Source organism: Paramormyrops kingsleyae, chromosome 5 (genome assembly GCF_048594095.1).
Source record: "Paramormyrops kingsleyae isolate MSU_618 chromosome 5, PKINGS_0.4, whole genome shotgun sequence".
Lineage (NCBI taxonomy): Eukaryota > Metazoa > Chordata > Actinopteri > Osteoglossiformes > Mormyridae > Paramormyrops > Paramormyrops kingsleyae.
The window spans coordinates 6680533-6701210 of NC_132801.1; the positions used below are offsets into that span (position 1 = coordinate 6680533).

At 43.8% G+C, this 20678-nt stretch overlaps 1 protein-coding gene across 3 annotated transcripts in view; it reads right to left on the minus strand.

The window, feature by feature from the left end:
- Nucleotides 1-957: 957 nt before the first annotated feature.
- The window catches only part of LOC111859722 (voltage-dependent calcium channel gamma-2 subunit), a 63025-nt gene continuing 43304 nt past the window's right edge, over nt 958-20678 (minus strand). The window contains exons 1-4 of one of the 3 annotated variants that reach the window (XM_023842682.2): nt 8486-8710; nt 6093-7891; nt 3032-3172; nt 958-1542 (exon numbers count right to left, since the gene is read on the minus strand). In XM_023842682.2, coding sequence (XP_023698450.1) covers nt 1004-1542; nt 3032-3172; nt 6093-6270 — 858 coding nt within the window. In that variant the 5' untranslated portion in view covers nt 6271-7891; nt 8486-8710 and the 3' untranslated portion in view covers nt 958-1003. The other 2 variants (XM_023842683.2, XM_072711971.1) reach the window with 2 other exon arrangements.

The following is a 20678-nucleotide window of genomic DNA, read 5'->3' on the forward strand; positions in this document are numbered from 1 at the left end:
TGTTTTTTTTTTCTTGTTTTTTGATTTGCATCCTCTTCTTTTTCTCCCTGATCTCCTTTCCTTTTTTTCCTCCCCCAAATCAGTCTTTTTTCCCTCGCTTTTATTTTTTAAAATCTATTTATGCTTTATTAATTTTTTTTTATGTGGTTATCTTCTGCCTCGGGGCTGTCAGATTCACTCTCCTTTGGTGACAGAAAAAAAGAACAGGGAACAGGGTCCCAGAAAAAGAGGAGAAGGTTCATTTAAAAGAATAGAATTTGTCTAACATTTACTGCTTTGCGCGTTTGGATCTAACAGCAGCATCGTTGTGGAATATTGCTATTTGTCTCTTTTCGGTCTTTAAAGCAGCTGGTCAAGATGACTTCTCTCACTTCAGCTTCCACAAATATTCAGTTAGTTCATTTAGTTTGTTCTGTGTGTCAGGAGTCAGTCATTTATTAACATATTTACTTATATATATATTCATATATAAAATTAATACATATATTAACTTTGTTTGTGGTTTGAGCCACTTTTTTTCCGAATCCCAAGCCACGGTGGTTTCACAGTTTTAATGCAAAAAAAGGAAAAAAATCAATAAATACATTAAATAAAAGACAGAAGTGGAAGGGCGGAGATGGGTGAAGAGGGAGGGTTTGCGGTCCCGTCTGCTCCACCCCCTTCCCCACCTCCTCACTGACCCCACCCCTGGTTGCCCCCCCCCCCCAGATCTCCTGCCCCTATTCTCCCATTCATCCAGATTTCATTCCAGTTCATGTCTTACAAACATTTTTAAAATTTCTTTTAAATAATGGTAGATGGGAAAATCATGCATTTTCTTTTTTAAAACTTTTTTTCTGTTTTTTTTTTTTTGACATGGAAACTTGTATATCATCTTATCTGTAGAATTCGGGGCTCCTCTGTATCTCCTCCTCAGTTCTATGCAACCCCCTCCCCCCCCCCTTCGCCACCACGCCGACCCCACCCCTTCCCTGCCCTCCACCCTCTCCACCGTGGGACAGTCTCATACTGGGGTGGTGCGTCGGTTGGCTGTGTTGGTGTGGGATGAGTCTTTCAGGTCTTTTTGGATGCAGTTGTGCACCTGCAGGAAGTTGTGGTCCCTTTCGGAGTTGTAGGTGGCGGTGGGCGTGGTCGCGGGCTTCAGGGCATCCCGGGTGAGCGTGTACATGGAGATCTCAGTGGACGGCAGCGTGTTGAAGCCCTTGAGGCCCACGGGCGAGGCGTCGCGGGACTGTGATGGCTCCGTGGAGCGCGAGCTGGAGCGTGAGCGCCGGCGGTAGCGGTAACGGTAGCTGGGGATGCGCGTAATGGCCGAGCTCTGCAGGTAGTCGGGGGCACGGGCAACACCCACTCGCAGCTGCCTGTGCCGGTCGATGAACATGTGGACCGCCAACACGCCCACCATCTCAGCGATGATGAAGGACAGCGCACCAAAGTAGAAGCTCCAGCCGTACGAGTAGCTGTTCTTCTTGGAGTCACTCTTAGAGGGGTCCCCCGCATTGGCTGATATGTAGACAATGATCCCAATGATGTTGCTGAGGCCTGATCAGAGAAACAATGAGACAGAGAGAGAGAGAGAGAGAGAGAGAGAGAGAGATGGTCAAGGATTTCCGCATGCATTGCTGGAATAGAGATGGTCCATATCATCCTGACGGACCTTGGCATAGGTGCTCAATCAATACCCAGCATAAGGAACCAAAGGGGCGTCAACAAACAACATGTAGGCTATGAGAATAAGGGTGCAAAGTGACAACTTACAGCATGTTTGGTCGAACTGTCATGAGGGGTCTTGTACTTACACCCAACAGCAAGGCAGGACTTATGAGTGAGCTAGCCTGGACTATATACCAGGTCCCCGAGTCGTCGGCGACCCAAACAATTTTTCTGGTTGCTTAGCCCAGTGGCCACCACCCCCCTAAATTTGGCCATGCTCAACACCCATAATGAAGCTTAATGGACTTTATCGAACATTATAAATGAGTGAAACATTTAAATCTGTAAAGGACTTTGAATAAAAGCACCAAGTTGTTCTCGCAATTCAGCTGCATGCATCAACTTCGCACACAATGATGCTCTTGCTCAGTGTTTCCTTATCCAGTCCTCAGGGATCTGCAGTCCAGTTTTTTTCCTCTTACTGGGAGCTGGGAGGAAGCAAAAATGTGGACTGTCTGTGGGTCCCTGAGGACTGGGTTGGGAAACACTGCTCTTGCAGATTGCAGTTTGTCTCTCTCTGCCCTCGGGGAGCCAATACACACAGGCGTGTAAATCCATGTGGCGGAAAGAGCCACCACATGTCAGGATGACTCCAGCTGACCAAGCCGGCACTGGAGCAGGAGGGCTCGTCTGACGCTTCAGACACGGGGCCCTCGGAAGCCGATTTTCAACTCTCTCTGGGACCAGAACAGGAACACAATCACAGGCTTCCCTCATTTTCCTGCTACCTTTATTTAATATAACATCATAAATATGTTTTGTTCAGTCACAAAAAAATATATCTTTAACGTTGTGAAGGCGTGATGATGGATCACAAGAGGAATGTGTCAGGGACACCATATTTTTAGAGTTTAATCCCAATGGGTCGCTCTGAGCCTAGCAAAGTGGGGGGGGGATCGTGTCTCATTCTGATTGTGGTACAAAAGGCTACCATTAGCTGGGCCACGTTGCAGGTCCTGAAACAGGTTGGGCTGTACTTCCGCTCTGTCCTATTTTACGTACTTTCCCTCAACTGGGACGTGGAGCTGTGGGTGACCGGGGGTGGGAGTTGGGGGGGGGGGGGGTTGCTGAGTGTGATTAAACTAATTAGAGGTTTATCACAGATGCTCACTGGCACATGTCTCTGAACCCCAGTGCCACTCTTGTGATTGGTCGGTCGTCGAGAATGGAGTTACTGCAGTCTTGGCCATGCCCAATGGCCAATATCCCCCACTCGAACCCTTCCTTGCTCTCTGTCTCAGTGTTTATGTCACTCATCGCCCTCCCTCTCCCATCCTCCATCCTTTCACGGAGCCTCACCTGGCCTGGCCACCCTTACCTGCTGACACAAAGAAGATGCCGGAACTGAGGATGATGTTGTGGCGCGACTTGTAGAACTCACTGGCAGCTATGCAGAGGCCCCCCATGAAGAGAAGGATGACGCTGAGGATGGGGAAGATACTCGATGCTCGCACAGCTCCTACAGATGAGAAGAGCCAGTGGTAGAGAGTGAGACTCTCCCCCTATAGGTTGCACATGTGTATGAAATCAACAAGTGCCCTGAAACAAAATTCGCCAGAACTGAATGAAGACGGTAGCCTGACCCCAATCCCCCAATACAAAGCACCTTTCTGGCACTAGAAATCCTCTTGATATTGCGGCCTCAAGTACTGCTGGTACCAACAGACTGGATCACCTGCCCAGTTGGGGCTGCCTACTTAACATGCAAGCAGAAACTTTCCTCAGCATCATTAAAGTTTCACCGTTTTGCCCCATCTCCTCCCTTGGTCTCTACTGCCACTTCAGCACTTTTCTTCTTAAAGTGCTGACACTGGGGGGGTAGAGGGCTGGGGGCTGCATGTAAACCACCATTCACAGCCACTCTTGAACTTGTTGGCTCCAGGATCGACAGCAAGTTGATGTTCAAATGCACCTGTCCGTCCAATACGTGTTGTTTCACTAGCAAGTATCACTGGCAACACTATGTGTACTTTTGAACCGATCGAAACACAATGCACACCCAGAATGGTAGTAAAATGAAGGATTCTCTTGTAGGCCCATATTTTGCTGCATATCTTCAGATCCAATGGCTGGCAACCCCCCCCCCCCCCCCCCCCCCATGTAGTGAGGGACACAAGCTGTAATATAGGAATTCGGGAACTCTTGAGCGAGTCAGGGAAAAAATGTAGAGATTGCCTCCTTGACTAACACCTCCAGACTAATGCCCTGACAGACACATCACGCCATGGGCAGTCTTCTGCAGTATGGCTGTTCTGTGTGTTCAGAATGAACAAATCAAAAAGAACCAACATTCATGGGCTGCTCGTGACAAAAAAAAAAAAAAAAACCTCCCAGGAAATTCCAGACAGCCCTGATGATGGACGGGGAGCTGGCCAGGGATTGACTGTGAGCTCAAAGTGGAGTGTGTCAAGCTTCCGGTTAAGGAGGGGTAGCAGTCTTATGAAATATGCAAGGTGCCCGGGGTATTGGCCCAGTTCCTCTCCCTCCCGCCGGTCTTGCTCATATTAACCCAGCCGGGCGCTGCCATGGCCAGTTACAGCATATTATCCGGTGATGCCAAGCAACCCACACTTGGGTTTGTGGTGGGGGGGGGAGAGATGCAAGGCTCCGTGGGACAGAGACTATGCAGGGACAGAGACTATATTGGTCCAAGCCAATGTGGCACCCTAGGCGAGCATCACTGCCGCTACTGCTCCCCAATCTGACACAAGTGAAATCAGCTGGCAAGCCAGTGCCCACTCAGAAGCTGGTGCCCAAGGCAGCTTCCTATGTCGCCTATAGCAGTTTTTCCCACTCCAGTATTCGGAGACCCACTGCGGGTCGACATTTTTGCCCCCTTCTAGCTCCCAGTCAGACAGTCCACATCTTTGCTCCCTGGGAGGAAGCAAAAACATGGACTGTCTATGGGTCTCCTAGGACCAGGTTTGGAAACACTGGCCTATAGGAATGGCTGCATGCACATTTTGAATGGGCAACCTTTGGAGATGGAAACGAAGATGCCACACAAATGCAAGTGATAAAACTGCATGTGAGAACCCTTCTCTAAGCCAACAGTTTAGAAATGAAGATCACATCAAAATCCAGATGAGCTAAATGTTATTGTATCCAAAGTTAAAGCATAAAATGTGTCATCTGCCTTGAGGGCCTTAACCAGATATAAATACACCAGGCCTGATTTTACCCCAGAATATCACCAATCGAGCTGCGGGGATTCTGTTCTGATAGCTCCATGTAGAGGGACATCAATATCACACATGTCCTGTGTATGCACACGTGTGCTACATACATGTGGTAAAATGCGTGTGGCCATGATCTGTTATATGACTCACAAGTGCATGCATCGGAGTGTGTGGAGTGTACAAGGAGAGATGTGTGAGAGTCTTCTTGCCAGGGTGCACATTTTGTGTGTATGTGTGCAAGAGAGAGGCAGAAAGAGAGTGAGAGAGACAGACAGAAAGAGAGAGCTTAAGTACAGCTAAATCTACTTCACTTGAACTGAAGGCTGTGTTTTTGCTATATTAATTTATTTTGCTGGTCCAGAAATATCTCTGAGTGGGAGTTCAGCCATTGATTTGATAGTTGTGTTTTTCATTTCTTAGCCTTTGCTACAGATTATGTATGCATATTGTTCTTTACAAAGGATCAACCTTCTTGACTAAACCTTCCTTTTAAACAAAACCCCACACACTTTTACTTGCTGGACAGGTTCAACACGTCACAGGAAATTTGCCTCTGAATAGGCAATACAAACTGGTTCATTTTCACATTCTCCTAATGCGAGTTTTATGGGTTTGTGGCTGGTTGTGTTGCTGTTTCGAAAGACACACATTTCACACACACATTTACTTTCAGCCTTTCGAAACTACGTGTCAATCTTCAGAAACCGCTCAGCCAGCAGGATGGCTGTAACTCAGGAAGAGCAAATCACGGGGGAGGGCATGATGTTTGTGAGACTCCAGTCCATCACGGGGAACTCGTGCACTCATTAATTCACTTTCATGCAAGAGGCCATTTCAGATTCACTGTTTCGCCTCAACGGTGTTGTGGGAGACCCAAGTGACACGGGGATGAGATGACAGACCAAGAATTTCAAGCACAGGAGTGGAAATGGGTTTAAAAACAATAGAGAGGAATGAAAGCCAATGATAACTTCAGTACAAGGAAAAGACATAAGGAAAGAAAACTGGTGGCTGGTCTTGAAAAATTCTCCAGTAGTGTACAAGCTTGGGCAATAGAGCATGAGCAAGCAGAGAGAAAGCTCTGGGTGTGAGCCAAAAAACAAAACAGAACCAAAATAAAATTATTACGTCACAGGAATAGCAAGTTAAAGGGTTCATTAACCAAAACAGCCCACCCCAGGACATCTGGTCTACCGCAACTCAACTGCAATTCTGATGTTCTCAGAAGATGGATACTCCTCCGGAACAGTCTGGGTCTGTCAGCATCTATGGGGTGGGCCCATTCTGCTATAAGCGAACCAGCACAAACTGAGCCCAATGTTAGCCTGAGGAGATCACAATCAAAAATCTGTGCTAATGAAGAGAAGGTGCAGGTCATGTGATCAACCACTTATTTCTTATGGTCCAGACAGTGACTTTTTTGACAAGACATGCACTTTCTTGTAAGAAAGGCTATTCCTAGGGAAGGGAAAATGACGATTTCATGACTGTTTGACTGTTTATAAGAATTCTGCTTCTTTGTCAGCTCATGAGCTTAAATGAGAATACAGAATCATATCAAACTGGGTGTTCTGTGCTTCTAGTAAATGTACCCCATTTGTTCTCATTGTGGGCCTTCTCTCCCCTGTGCACAATGATTACCATTCTGATTAGACTGTGTGTCTACTAACCCCTAACCCTTTTAATACATCTGGTTCAAACCAAGCATATCTGGCTATTTATAACGGGATGAAGGACTGGATCCAGGATGTCGGGGTGTAGGTTAAAAAACTGGCCTTGTAAAGAAGAGGCTGCTGACCGCAACCCAAGCAAGAAAAAAACCACACCTCACGTCATTGAACACGTTACTTAACCCGCTTCAGAAAACACGCCCAGTGGGATGAGTTGGAATTGGGGGTCCATCACTCTGGATAAAAGTGACTAACAGCAAAGAGCATACAGAGTGGTGGGCTGTGACTGTGCTCAACGCCGAGATTCAATGTAGGATGGGCTCTCAGAAGCTAAGCATCAGAACAGATGCCAGCCAGAGAGGGAGTTTACCTGAGCACGGAGGGTATGTTTGTGTGCTGGAAAGTTTGGGTGACCCTACAAACTACAGTCGCATAGCCACCCTGCCAGTGCTGCCATTGATTGGTTTACTCCGCAGGAAAACCCTGCTGGTTACACTGCTGTGTGAGACATCGCAGCGGAAACAGAGGATCCCGTTCAGCCATCAACGCTGTGTGGCTTTCTACTGTGAGCAGGAAACAGTCAGCAAGCAGCCTGCAGAAACAGGGGGAAATGGGAACAGGTGTACCGCTGTAGGCGAATAAAAATGAGGTACTTGTAACTGAAGCTAGCGATAGCGCTCCGCCCAGTGAAAACAGGGTCCTGTCTCAATGGTCTGTTCATGGGCAGGCAGTGTGTTCAATGCTGGAAAGATAAATTCCGTAATTGTTTGACATTCTGTCATGTGAAATGTCCATAATATTGTCACTAATATGCAGCAATTGCTTTATAAGAACAATACGGCCCAGAAATGTCTCCCTTCGCTTCGTACTGTGGCTGACAGCAGCTTTAATCTCACGATTAAACTGAGAAATCTTCTGCCACACCACTTAATGTTTAGCTCAATGTCTGTCAATTCTTTTAGGTTAAACACTATATTTTAACATGAACCTCACTATATAGAGGCATTTTGTCTTCGGCTAATTTCTGCCTTCTACCTAATTAACGAAGCAGCACTCAGGGAACAAGGCAGTGAGGCGTGGTTAATGGCGAGGTCAAGGTCACCTTCCGGTCGTTTCATTTTCCCTCTGCGATGTGCCGTGGATGGGGGGTGGGAATGAAACCCAGGCCCCGGGAAGAAGCGGAGCCCCCCTTTGCGCATACACTGGCATTTTGTGCACCGTGGGAAATAACAACACGCTGGTTTTTGTGAGGGGGTTATTAGTGCTGGCGCTGACTCTTGGGCTGGAGTGTCTCGGAGAGTCGGAGAGGTCCTACATGTGTGCCTGAGGCTTCAGAGAATTGGGGGATGGGGGGGGTTCACGGACACAGACAAAGAGAGCGAGGGCAGGGATCGAAGCATATTGATCTATGCATCCCGCAGCGTAAACTGGCTGCCTGACTGCGCTGTCTGTTCATGAATCCGAAACCTCCACCGTGCGCGCACACACACACAAATAAACGTGCATGTACACACACACACTTTCCACACAACACACTAACTCATCAATGCCCCACTAAACGCCCACACACACACACACACACACACCATCCCTTTCATTCCACACAGGAAAACAAATACGTAGAAGATATCTAGAAGATAATTTAACACACACAGCCCAAACAGCCAAATCATGAAAGTGCTACCTGAATACAGCACTGTCTCAGGAGGCTTGGATGTTAAAAATGCTTATTAATCTCACACAGCCTTCATAACAGCTGATCTGCACACCATGTTACCCACTGGTAATGGTAACCCATTTCAGTCACTTTAAATTACATCCTTGTTTAAGTAAAAAAAATATCCCTAGAGATTCTATTTTTATGGGGAAAAAAAAACCTCGAATGACAAAGCATTTCATTGTTCTTGGCCTCCTTAGATCCACCTGCTTGTCTCCTGCCAGGAGTAGCCCACTTTGCTGGTGTGAGCATGGCCGCACGTCAGTCAGCGTACGGGACGTGGGGCACTCAGCCGTGTCACACAGCTGCACATCCATCCCTCTCTCCTGTCCTGTCTGTAAGTCTTTCACATGCTAAAAGATCGCGACAAATAACCAATACAGTATATTTCTGTCAAACATCGCTAATACCCAGAACCGGCTAAACTGTGAGCTACTTGCCAAGGGGGGAGAAGTTGGGGGGAGTTTATCCAATGGTGAAAAAAGAAAAATTTCTTCCTCTGGGCCAGATTTAAAATGATGTCGCGGGTGATGTCTAGGATTTGGAAATTAGGGGGACTGAGCCCCCTCAATAAACACAAGCTAAACACAGTAGATATATTTTGCAGTGGGTTAATCTAGAATTCTCGATAAACAAGAATGGTAAATGAAACGCAGTTCAGCCAGACTCGATCTCACCGACAACAAAAAGACGCACAGCAAACTACAGCGCGCTATTAAATTCAGTGAAAAAACGGGAGGTCTAAGGTAAAATTCAACGGTAAACCTCATCATAGAAACTGTGATCGTTGGGTTTTAAAACCTCACAGATTTTTTTTATATTATTATTTTTTTAGGTTTAGGCTAGGCTATCTCAGTTGTTCATTTTGAATGAAAAAAATATTGAGTGAGGTTTTGGGCTTGCCACCTGTTCAGGTTTTCCGGGACTACTCTCTTTTTTGAGCAACTGTCCCCGCTCATTCTCGGGACGCAAATTGTCCCGGTTTTTTTGTGAAAATGTACGTCTAACTTAGTTTTTCGTAGCTTTAAATCCAACCTGACTTGCTTTCCTTCTACCGCTATTCTTTTTTTCTTCCATTCATGTTTATATATCCAATCCTGTATCTGTACACGGATAAAAACGGCTGAAACACAGCGACGATCGGCCACATTTATACTTTTATTTCATTGGTAGCAGAAATACGAAGTTTGCCTTATTACCTAGCAACTGCGCGAGCTATCGGTCTGCCGCTCGCATTCACATTCACTTTGAAGAAAAAGCGATTACTCGTGTTTTGTCTCCAGCCAAAATTTCAGTTAAATATGAAGGAAAGGCAGCGCTGGAAAATCATGCAAAAACAAAGTAGCACCAGAGTGTTTTATGAAGCACAAAAACTAAAATATATATACGTGTATACCTTCGGACATATTCTGGTTAGGTTTTAATAATAGATTATAATTCGACAATATATATTTACTCATTAAAGCAAAAAATCTGTATTTAACGCAGAGAGGGACAGCAGCAGACTTCAGAGTGAGTGCAACTGCGTCTGTGTCAGGACAAATTTAGATAAGAGTGGCAATAAGAGATTCCTACCTCTATTAACATAGTATTTTTGCAGAAATGGTTTAATGCCCGCCCCCCCCAAAAAAGTCATGCAGAGTGTCCCGGTTTTTCACACATCAAAAGTGGCAACTCTAAAAGGTATATAAAACCTTCCATTCGCTTAGCAGCTGAAATTAGTAAATACATCCTTTCAGCCTTGTACGGATAAAATGATTGTTATTATGATTAGAATCATTTTGGTTATTTCGGTAAAATTTGGGTTATTTTTCATTTGTTGTTTTTCTAAAGATATTTTAGACATCCTGAGGTAACATGAGAAGCTCCTATTCTTGGTCTGTTTTGCCAAATGTGTTCAGAATAACATTACTGTATTGGCTACTTGAAAATATATGATTTTCACATTATCAAGTTTTGTACAGCTTCATAAATTTCCTGCTTTGGCTAAAAGTTGTCACAATATATACCTTCATTCTCTTATTACAGTTTTCTTTCAGAAGTCCCACCGCTGCGAGCTGTGTCGAATACTAAAGGCCTACACTTTTTGGCAACCAACTGAAGTACTGGTTTGTGCAACCTCTTCTATGCAACCTGGAACCTAAACATAGCCGGCATTATGAATTTGGAGAAGCGTTGTTGCATTTGGATTGATTACAGTATGTACAGTAGGCAATACAATATTATTATATATAATATAAAAAGGTATTCATAACTTAAGTCAATAAATAGACATTTATTTGGGGGAAGGGGGGCGCTAAAATAGGCAAAACAATGCCCATGATCTCCAATGTTTTTGTAGTTATGGCTTTAGCTCTGGTGATGCTAACTTCAAATACTCATGATGTTGAAATATCAGCCAGCAATATCGACCAGTATTCTTGTGCTGATATCTTAATTTTTAACGACTGTTAAACAGTATGTTGTGCATCCCCAGCATCAGTTCTTTGTAGGAATGCAACGAAGCAGCAGTCAGGCCAATCAAAACAGTTAGCGCTCAGCTTAACTGTTAACAAAATGTCCTATAAAAAGTTAGAGAGGATAAGAAAAGGTTAAGCAATAAATGTTGAGAAACTTGAATGAAATGTATATTTCACGGAGGGATCACCAAGACTCGATAAGAGGAATGGAGCAATAAGAAATCACATATGGCTCGACGTGAGGATCGAGCCGAACCATCACAGGTACAAACTGAGCATACGTTTCTGCAGAAATGCCTGATAGACCCACTCTGTGGCTCTGGATCTTGGATATGCCACTTATGAAATTTGAGTGCCTATACTACAAAAATGAAAACTGACCCGTGTCGACTGATGTGTCAATAGCACTGTGAAGCACTTCATTACTTCAGACTCAAATTCCTACACACAACACATCTTATGGTCCTTTCTCAATGTGAAGTATTTACTTGAACTTATAAAATACTTTAAAGCCCCTTGTATATATTTTATGACAGAAATTTAAGGAGTTTGTTATGAAGTTCAGTAAATGAAATTCATTGTAATGAAAGTAATATATTATTATTGCCAGGGCTGAAAGGTTTTTGTGTCTTTTTCAGCCTTCCATTTCTTCAATAATGTTTAACAAAAAAACATAAAATAATGCGCAAATAAAATAATGCTTAACTGTATGGACAATAAATTCCCAGTGTTTTACATTTGTATCGGGAGTCATAAAAATGCATTCTGGCACTCATAGAACCCTATGCTGACCCCAACGATGAGTCTTTACTACGGATTCATTTTAATGTTGCAGATTTGCTATGCTAGGAATAAGACACTCATCCATCTGCTAAACTGATTCCTCCTTCAAGCTTTGCCCACTCTCCCTGGTCGTCAGGGTTACCAGCAGTCGGGACCAAGTACTGGAAGCACTGGACTAACTGTGAAGTAACTAAATCTCAATGACAAACACAGTTGAATGCTGGTTGACACGATGTTCCAAAGAGGCCAGATAGTCTGGGCCCAAACTGCAGGTACATTAGTCAGAAAAACTGCAAATTCATTTCATATGTCAAAAGAAGCAGTCTCAGAAAAAACGACAGCATGTGTTGAACTGCATCGGTAAAGAGGAACAGAGGATGCAAGTGTAAGATCACAGACAGGAATAGACAGGCACTTAAAAGCAGAGCTGCTAAAATCCACAGAAATACAGCCTCAAAAATGACCACAGAACTGAATCAGCATCTCTGTGGCCCAGACTCAACAAAATCTGTACATCTTGAGCTTCAAAGAGCTTGAATTTATGACAGGCCTGCCGTCTAGAAACCACTTGTATCCAGGGCCAAAGCCTGAAGACAAATAACCTGGCGTGACAAGCAGAAAATCTGCATCCCTGAGAAATGGAAACAACCAATATGGTCTGAGTCATCTTTCATTCATGTTTCCCGCATCTGGACAGCTTTATCTTTGGAAAAAGCCAGAATATTGGGTGCTAGCTGTTAAACATGGTCTTGTATGGTATAACGATATGGGCAGCTCTCCCATGGGTTTCAAGGTTGTTCTGCATGGTCCTATAAAGGTCAAGAAATTAGGTTAATTTAGCGAATTAGGTACACCCTATGGTGCAAGCACTTTTCCCCCATCCCTTAAAAAGGCTTTTCTTCTTGAGGAATGGTTGAAAATTCCACTACACACAGTTCGGGAATTGTATGACAGCATTCCAAGAATGACTCAAATTGTTCTGAAAGCATAAAGTAGCTGAAGTCCTTATAAGATCTTTGATATGAATATATTGTTAGGTGTTTCCATTGCTTTGTCTACCTCCAATAGTTCTCTTCCTGGTTAGTTGCCAACCACAGCTGAGGTGTATTCAACTGGGCAGGGAACCAAAGAGCTTCATATTACCCAATTTTACATCACAATGCACTTCACCCTAAATGGTCCGATAGCTGGCCAATTTAACACTCCCTCCTAGCCCCCAGTCTTCTCAGTGAGAGCAGTTAGGCTGCTATTTCTTACTTCACTTCTTCTGGGAACCAAATTTCAGCAATTTGACTGGCCAAAAAAATGTCAGTATACATGCCAGTGTTGTCGGTGTACCGGTGTAGTCTGTGACCAGCTATAAGATGAGGACCACTGATCATCTCCAGACGTCGGCCCTTGATAGATGCCCTGTTATCCTGCTATGACCCCTAGCAAAGAAGCATCCATCCTGGAGGGGGCACAGTCAAAGCGTGTGGTCTGTATCAGTGTAGGAAACCAGTACCTAACTAAGCCTGACCAAATCCAAATTTTATTTTTATACCACCACGCTGCTCTTACTGCTCCATGCCCTGCACAACAACTGGACATAGGAATCAGCAGCAACAGGGCATGAGTTTAAAGCCCCTTTTTGTCTGAAACACATGGTAAACATCCATGTTGCACATGGTAAACATCCGTGTTTGGATTAATTCCACTATACCTAGTACACTTGATAAGAACAGTTCTTGCCAAAAGCTTGCTGGTTCCCAGAATTTTAAGCTAATTATTTAACTGTAATTTATAGAATTGGAATTATGTAAACTAAAATATACAGTTTTAAAAAATATTGGCAGTAGTAGTTATAAATCAATAAAATGATCTATTTGCTAATTCAATACATTTCCATGTCCATCATTGTAATTTCTAGGAGAGGAGGTAGCGATGGACGTCAGAGCCTGCTCCTCCATAGACAATCACAGATGCAGTCAGCACAGCAGCCAGTGTGTGGCCGTCCAGCACGAAGGTAGGATTTACACAGCAGAGATTATGGATCCAACTGAAACAGAGAGTGATGTGTTCCTGCGAAATGTTCACAGGCATAATTTTGTTTGCTCCACATATATTTGATATATGTGAGTCTAAACAATAAAAATATCTAGTTTCTAAAAATAACTTGAGAGAGCAACCTGGGATTCAGCTCAGTGCTTCCTATAATGCTTTAGCCAGCCACTTTGCCACTCATAAGATTTAAACCAACAACTTCTAGGTTTATTTATTTAGGGACATGTGTCCAATGGACCTAAAAGTGACATCACTATGCCAGACACTAGATTTGAACCAGCAACCTTCTAACAATGGAAACTTGAAAGTTCAGCTACAGAGCCAAACTTACAGATGCCTCTACCAAGACTGGGTATACTCCAGATTTCGAGGCAGGTGATTAGAGCTTGTTAGGGTTGAAGTCCTGCAGAATTTATAATCATTTACTGATTTACATCAGTGTATCAGCTGAAGATGATTTTTAGGGTCCACATGCAACTGCATTAAAGAACGTTGTAGTTCTCTGTCCAAAATACAGTGGTACCTCGGTTCTCTAACTCACAGGAACTCGAATTTCTTGAAAGTCGAACAAACCAGTTTGACCTAGAACTCGATCTGAATATCGGAAGTCAAACCGTGAATATAAATTGTACGCGCCAGGAAATGAGTCACACCACGTCTCTGAGCGGAAACAAAAGGTAAAGCTTCAGTGTCAGCCTCGCATTTGCTGTAGTAGCAGCGCTCGTTGGTGATAATGCTATTTTATTTAAAATACTGTTTCAGGTAATACACTGTACTTTATATCATTTTGTTAGCCATTGCTCACCAAAAAGTTACGTAATAGTTGTACAAATGTTACAACCTAAACGTTTGCTATTCACGAGCAAATTAACGAATACAGAGTAATAATAAAAATAAACAATGGACCGCATGGCATAGTCTAGCGTTGGCGCAGTGTCGGGGGATGGCTTGGGGTTGTCACGATCTCCCAAACCGGGACTGGGGAAGCAGGGACAGGACTCAAGCGATCGGGAAACACAGGGTATAATTGAGAACAGGCAGAACAACACAACTGAAACGCGGACTTAATACAGAGGACTAATGACAACAACCAGAAACAGCTGATCACATGGGGATCCCACACGAGGTTAACGAGGGGGCGTGGCACACGGAAGGAGCGGACGATCGGGGCAGGACAGGGGTAATGTTGGGATAAGATCTTTATCGTTTTGGAAGCCATTAAGAAAAAAAATGCTCTTCTTGTTTTATCCTGTTCATTTTGTGTTTAAATGCTAAAAAAAAACATATTTAGGTGTAATTTTGTGGGGCCGGGAACCAATTAATTGTTTTTCCATTATTTCTTATAGGAAAAATTCGATCAGAACTCGAACTTTTTAGGATTCGATCCGGAGTCCGGAATGGATTAAGTTCAAGGAACCGAGGTACCACTGTATACCACATTTAAGGACCAACTATTATTGGTGCATTATTTATCTCTTGTATATCCAGATCCATAAATTAAGCTCACGAAATACATTATAACAAGCATCTATTTGAAACAACACAATTTGGTCAGCAGTCAAAAAAGAACATTTGCGACATTTTGCTCCAGCTCCAAAGTATTCCAGTTCATTGCGCCTGGCTGTGTCGCATTTTCACTGAGCATGCGTGCAATCTGCACAGGCCTCAGTGGGTCTGCAGCAGCATGGAGAAGGCAGCACCCTGTCAGGAGCGACGCAGAGCATGCACAAGGAGCAGTTCTTAGAACGTCTCACATGTCTTACATGTTTGCTCTCATGTGATCTATAATGTTTTCACATCTATTTTCACGGTGTTTCCTTATAGCTTATCCAATAAATCTGAGTTTTATTTGAATGCAAGTGTACACAGTTTATATATTGCTCTTAATAACTGTTCCGCGGAATAAAAAAAAAAAAATGTATGCAAAAGGATTATTTTTGCTTGTTTTGTGTGCGTCTCGTTAGCGGGAATTCTTTTCGCGGGACGTTAACGATGTTACCTTCCCGCTGCGTCAGTTAATGAATCTCCTGTAAAGCCGATACAATTTAGCAGAAACTGGCTTAGTAAGAGGCGTGAGGCTGATTCAGGGGGCTTCCCAGCATGCGGGGAGTGGGGGAGTATGACATTGCACCATACAGAGAGGCTAAGAAATGTGAGGGGGGGCTCACCTCCCGTGCCGCCACCCCAGGCAGCTGCCCTCCAATAGTGCCTTTCGGCCCCAACGCAAAGGCAGATGGGCGCAAAGAGAAGATGCTTGACCTATATAGGGGAGCCCGAAATATTTATAGAAGTGAGTGTCCTAATTGGCAAGGCGTTGGGGGAACCGCAGCCCAGTCCTGTCGTCCACTTGCGGGCCGTTTATACATTAAGAACGCCCGCCATTGCTTCACCCTCTCTTTGCCCCCCATTCCCAATGCCACAATTGCGTGGGGTCGACGTCTCTCATCCTCACTCTTTCTTTGACCAATCAGCACAAACCATCATTATCATTTTCACCCCATAGGATCAGGCTGAAGTTAGAATGCACCCCGTCAACCACAAGATGCCCCTTGTTCTACTTGAGCTACATGATAAACACTTAAATAAATCCTCAATAGGTATACTTTTGTTTGAAGAATTTCATATTATACTTCACAGTGCAGTTGAAATTGAAAAAAAAAAATAGTTATCACTAATTAAGCTATTGAAATTAAGCTAATGAAAATCATATAGGAGCGTGTTTGATGTTTGGCCCTGGAGCTGCTTTGTGAACAGACATTGAGCATTGAAAGTAAATACTAGAATCCAGCATTCCCCCACACATGCCTGAAGAGCCAATCATGGCTGGCTGACTGCATGACAGAACTCAAATATCAAAATTGAGCGCCAATGTCACATGGCACAGGAGAGAACTTGCCAGTCTCTAAAACTGAGAGGAATGACAGGTACCAACAAACAGTAGGAAGTAATATGGAATTTACAAAAAACACATTAATATATGCCGCTGTGGAGATTTCCCTGGAAACACCAGCACCCTCGGAAATGCAGAAAAAGGGGACTTACGTAGGAAGTACTCGCTGGGGTCTGCTTCATAATCCGTGTCTTCAGGAAAGTGATCTATCTGTTTACACAGCCCTTTAAAATTGCCTGCAGGGGACAAGAGGTACACAGGTTGGAGAAACTCGCACTCAGATTGCAGCTACGCACTTCTGACACATAAGGGTATTGCGGTGGGAAGGAACCCATTTATTATAAAGTGATTGGCTAATGCCCACAAGAGTGCTTTAAGGTAAAAGGCTGCAGCAGGTTCTGGGGCGCATGCCCTGAGGGTAAGATTGAGATGAAAACCAAAAGATCCATCCATCTATCCATCTTCTGGCTGTTTATCTTGGACAGGGATGGGGGGGGGGCTGGATTGTATCCCCGACAGAGGCACACCCTGGTTAGCTCGTCGAAGGACACATACACATCAGTACATTATGGACCACATGGAGATGCCAAATAGCCTAAGTGTGTGTCTTTGGACCTGAGGTAGAGATGAGAATAACTGGAGGAAGCCCACATCACACACAGGAATAACACACAAATTCTACATAGACATAATTCTACTTCCCAGCTCTGGAGGTGTGAGGGTACAGTGCTACCTATGGAGCCACCGTGCAGGCCGATGACCCAAAGATTTTATTATTAAAACAAGGCAGTGGTCCCTTCACCCGACCAACACAAAGGCACAGACGACACCCACTGTGATTATTGCTACACAGCAGACACAGTACAGGTGCACACCAACCTCTTTCCTTGAATTATTACCAAAAAATGCCTCTTTTGTCTCTTTGCAATCTGCCCAGCTAGCTGTATCTAAATCCTAACAAGGTTTTCAGAGTCGGCTGGGTATCGTTACCATTACCTGGAACACAGAGCTGATGATCAATCAACATGGAACCCCAAGAGATTAACCAGACCAGGTTGTATGCAGTTACTCTATCCCCTGCTTGCTTCCAATACTTCATGTATGTTCACCCGGCCTGGACAGAGCACGGAACTCCATTAAGTTGTAGGCTTGCTAATATAGTCCCACATGAAACCCCATTCGGATTGATTCAATGATCTAATCTTTTGGCACTCAATAGCAGCTCAACAACGGAGTGCTGCCACAAAACTGCACCTGGGCCTAGGACTCTGGCCGGCATCAGCAGGTGTAGCAGATGTGCAGAAAGATGCCCATCTGTCATATTTCACTCTGGTCCTGTGAGGGTGCAGGGGTGGGGATCAGATGAGGTCAAGTGAGGAAACCACTCATGCAAAGACAATGCAAATGAGCAGTCAGCTGCAAAGAAGCCCACCACCATTTCTGGCCAGACGGAGAGCTGCTGAGCCGTGGTGACTCTCTCCTCCTCACCTCCATTGCCCCAGAGCACCACAGAACACCCGCCGTTAATCCAGACAGTTTAATGCTGTGGCTATTAAGGGTTGGTAGATGAAAAGTTAACTGATGGACTGGTGAGGAAGGGAGGAAGCTGGAAACACAGACAGGAGGGCTAAGCAGAATGATTAAAGAGAAGCACTAAGGAGAAAGACTAAGGATAAGGGCTAAAGATATTTCCTAAAATGAAGGGCTAAAGAAAAGGGCTAATGGCTAAAGAGAAGGACTAAGGAGAAGAGCTGAACTCAAGGGCTAGGAGAAATGTTAAAGTGAAGGCCTAAGGACTAAGAAGTGAAGGCCTAAGGACTAAGAAGTGAAGGCCTAAGGACTAAGAAGTGAAGGCCTAAGGACTAAGACGTGAAGGCCTAAGGACTAAGACGTGAAGGCCTAAGGACTAAGAAGTGAAGGCCTAAGGACTAAGAAGTGAAGGCCTAAGGACTAAGAAGTGAAGGCCTAAGGACTAAGAACAAAGGCTAAGAAGAACTAAAAGAAAAACTAAGGAGAAGGCCTAAAGAGAAGGGCTAAGGAGAAGAGCTAAACAGAAGGTCTAAGGGCTAAGGAGAAAAGCCTAAGGGCTAAGGAGAAAAGCCTAAGGGCTAAGGAGAAAAGCCTAAGGGCTAAGGAGAAAAGCCTAAGGGCTAAGGAGAAAGGCTAAGGGTTAAGGAGAAAGGCTAAAGAGAGGCCTAAGGAGAAAGGCTAAAGAGAAGGGCTAAGGAGAAAGGCTAAAGAGAGGCCTAAGGAGAAAGGCTAAAGAGAAGGGCTAAGGTAGGGTTGCCAACTCTCACACATCTGGGGTGACACTTTCAGATTCTCACGCTCACTCAAGAAATTATTGTAAATCGATATTATTCCATTATGAACCTAAAATTAGCTACATCAAAAGCGTTGGGGTAATTTACAAGATAATGAAACTTTTACATACATGTAAATACTGTATGTGTGCATGTGTGGGCAGACTTGTCTCAAATTTAAAATCTCACCCCAGCCAGCTGACCAAAGTTGGCAGCCCTACTAAGAGCTAAGGAGAAAGGCTAAGAAAAAGGCCTAATGATGTATGTATGGAAGTATGGATCTATACTGAAATATTCCAGAAAGTGGATTTGAGTTTAAACCTTAACTCCAACACTAAGGTAAAGTAAACTTTATACGCAGTTTTCCAGCTGTAATATCTTTCAATGTCTTTAATATATTTCAGTGTTTGTAAGTACACTTCACGTTCAATAGCCCAGCTGTCTTGCTTAAAGTCACTGGTTGTGAATGAATACAGTGCAATTATTAAGGAATAAATCCGTATAAAAACACATAAAATTAATACATCATATGCATTGTTCCCCATGGTTTAATGATTAACCCCCCCCACACACACACACACACACACACACACACTCACAGACAGAGAGTGTATTTGGCCGTACTCTCCATTACTGTGCAGTCAGTTTTCCCAGACGACATAGTTCATGTCACATACAGACAACTCTTCTGTCTTCATTGAGAAACCAAATGCACACCATTACAGAACCTTTCAAAGAACCCAAAATCAGCCAAAGATAAGGCAAAGAAAAGGCTTTTAAAGTCATCTTGTACTTCTACCTGGCCATCCTTGCTAATGCCTATTTGGTTAAAGCCCTACAGTTCAGATCAACTAAACATAAAGGACAAAATTACAAATGGAATAAAAATGATCATTATAAACCACAGTCTGTCATCAGTAAATGCTTAAAATTCTGACTCTTTTCTAATTATTAGCAGTTTTGCAGGAATTTCTGGGATCAGTGACCAAATTGTCAGTTTTGCCAGCTGTTTCCAGGTTTCTGTTCTTGAGTGAATCACTTTGCAATAAACCACAAAACACACACACACACTCCACAGAAAGCATTGTTATCGACAGCCCCATGTAGGCAAACATCTAAGTGATAATCAATGTCACCCGGATTGCAAGGCACCTGCTGAGAACCTTGGGAAAGCCTCAAACACCCCCATCTCTCTCTAACATTCTGCCAATTAGGTATAATTCATCGCCTGCGGTGTCCTGATTTCCCCCTGACATCAATTGCCCCCCTCCCAAAGAAAATGGAAGTCAGAATTACGCAGCATAGAGTAGCACACATTTACCCATGTGTACAGCTGCATATTTTCACTGGAGCAATTTAGGTTAAGTACTTGCTCAAGGATACTATAGTGGGCTCCTCCTGGGACTAACTACCTACTACCCTGTACCCTGCAGTGAAGCACACGTGGTGTCGTTAAACAAAGCCGATGCTCTCCCATTATGCTGATCAATCATTTGATCATGTACCATATTACAAATTGTCCTTAGTTCTAATAAATGAAGAATATCAGATTTTTTTTTTTCCAGGTGAAGAAGAAATTTAACAAAAGTTCTTCACTAGATTACATGAGGGACTGAGTGAGTTGGTTCCCAGTGCTGTAACATATGACGAGGAAGCCTGACTTCAGGTCATTGGCAGGATCATCTCAAGAACAACAGAAAACAGACTGAGTGAGTTTTTGAAATTTGCTCTTCATTTTATGAGACCAAATTAATGAATGAATTGAACGAATGGACAGGCAGACAGAGAAACAGATAGATAGACAGGTAGATGGTAAAAGTAAGCTATTAGAAGTCTGGCTAACTGATCAACATAATACTGTTCTTCCTCAAGGGTCTTTAGATACCGTAATATTGATTTTCCCCATTGTCATTGTTTGCCA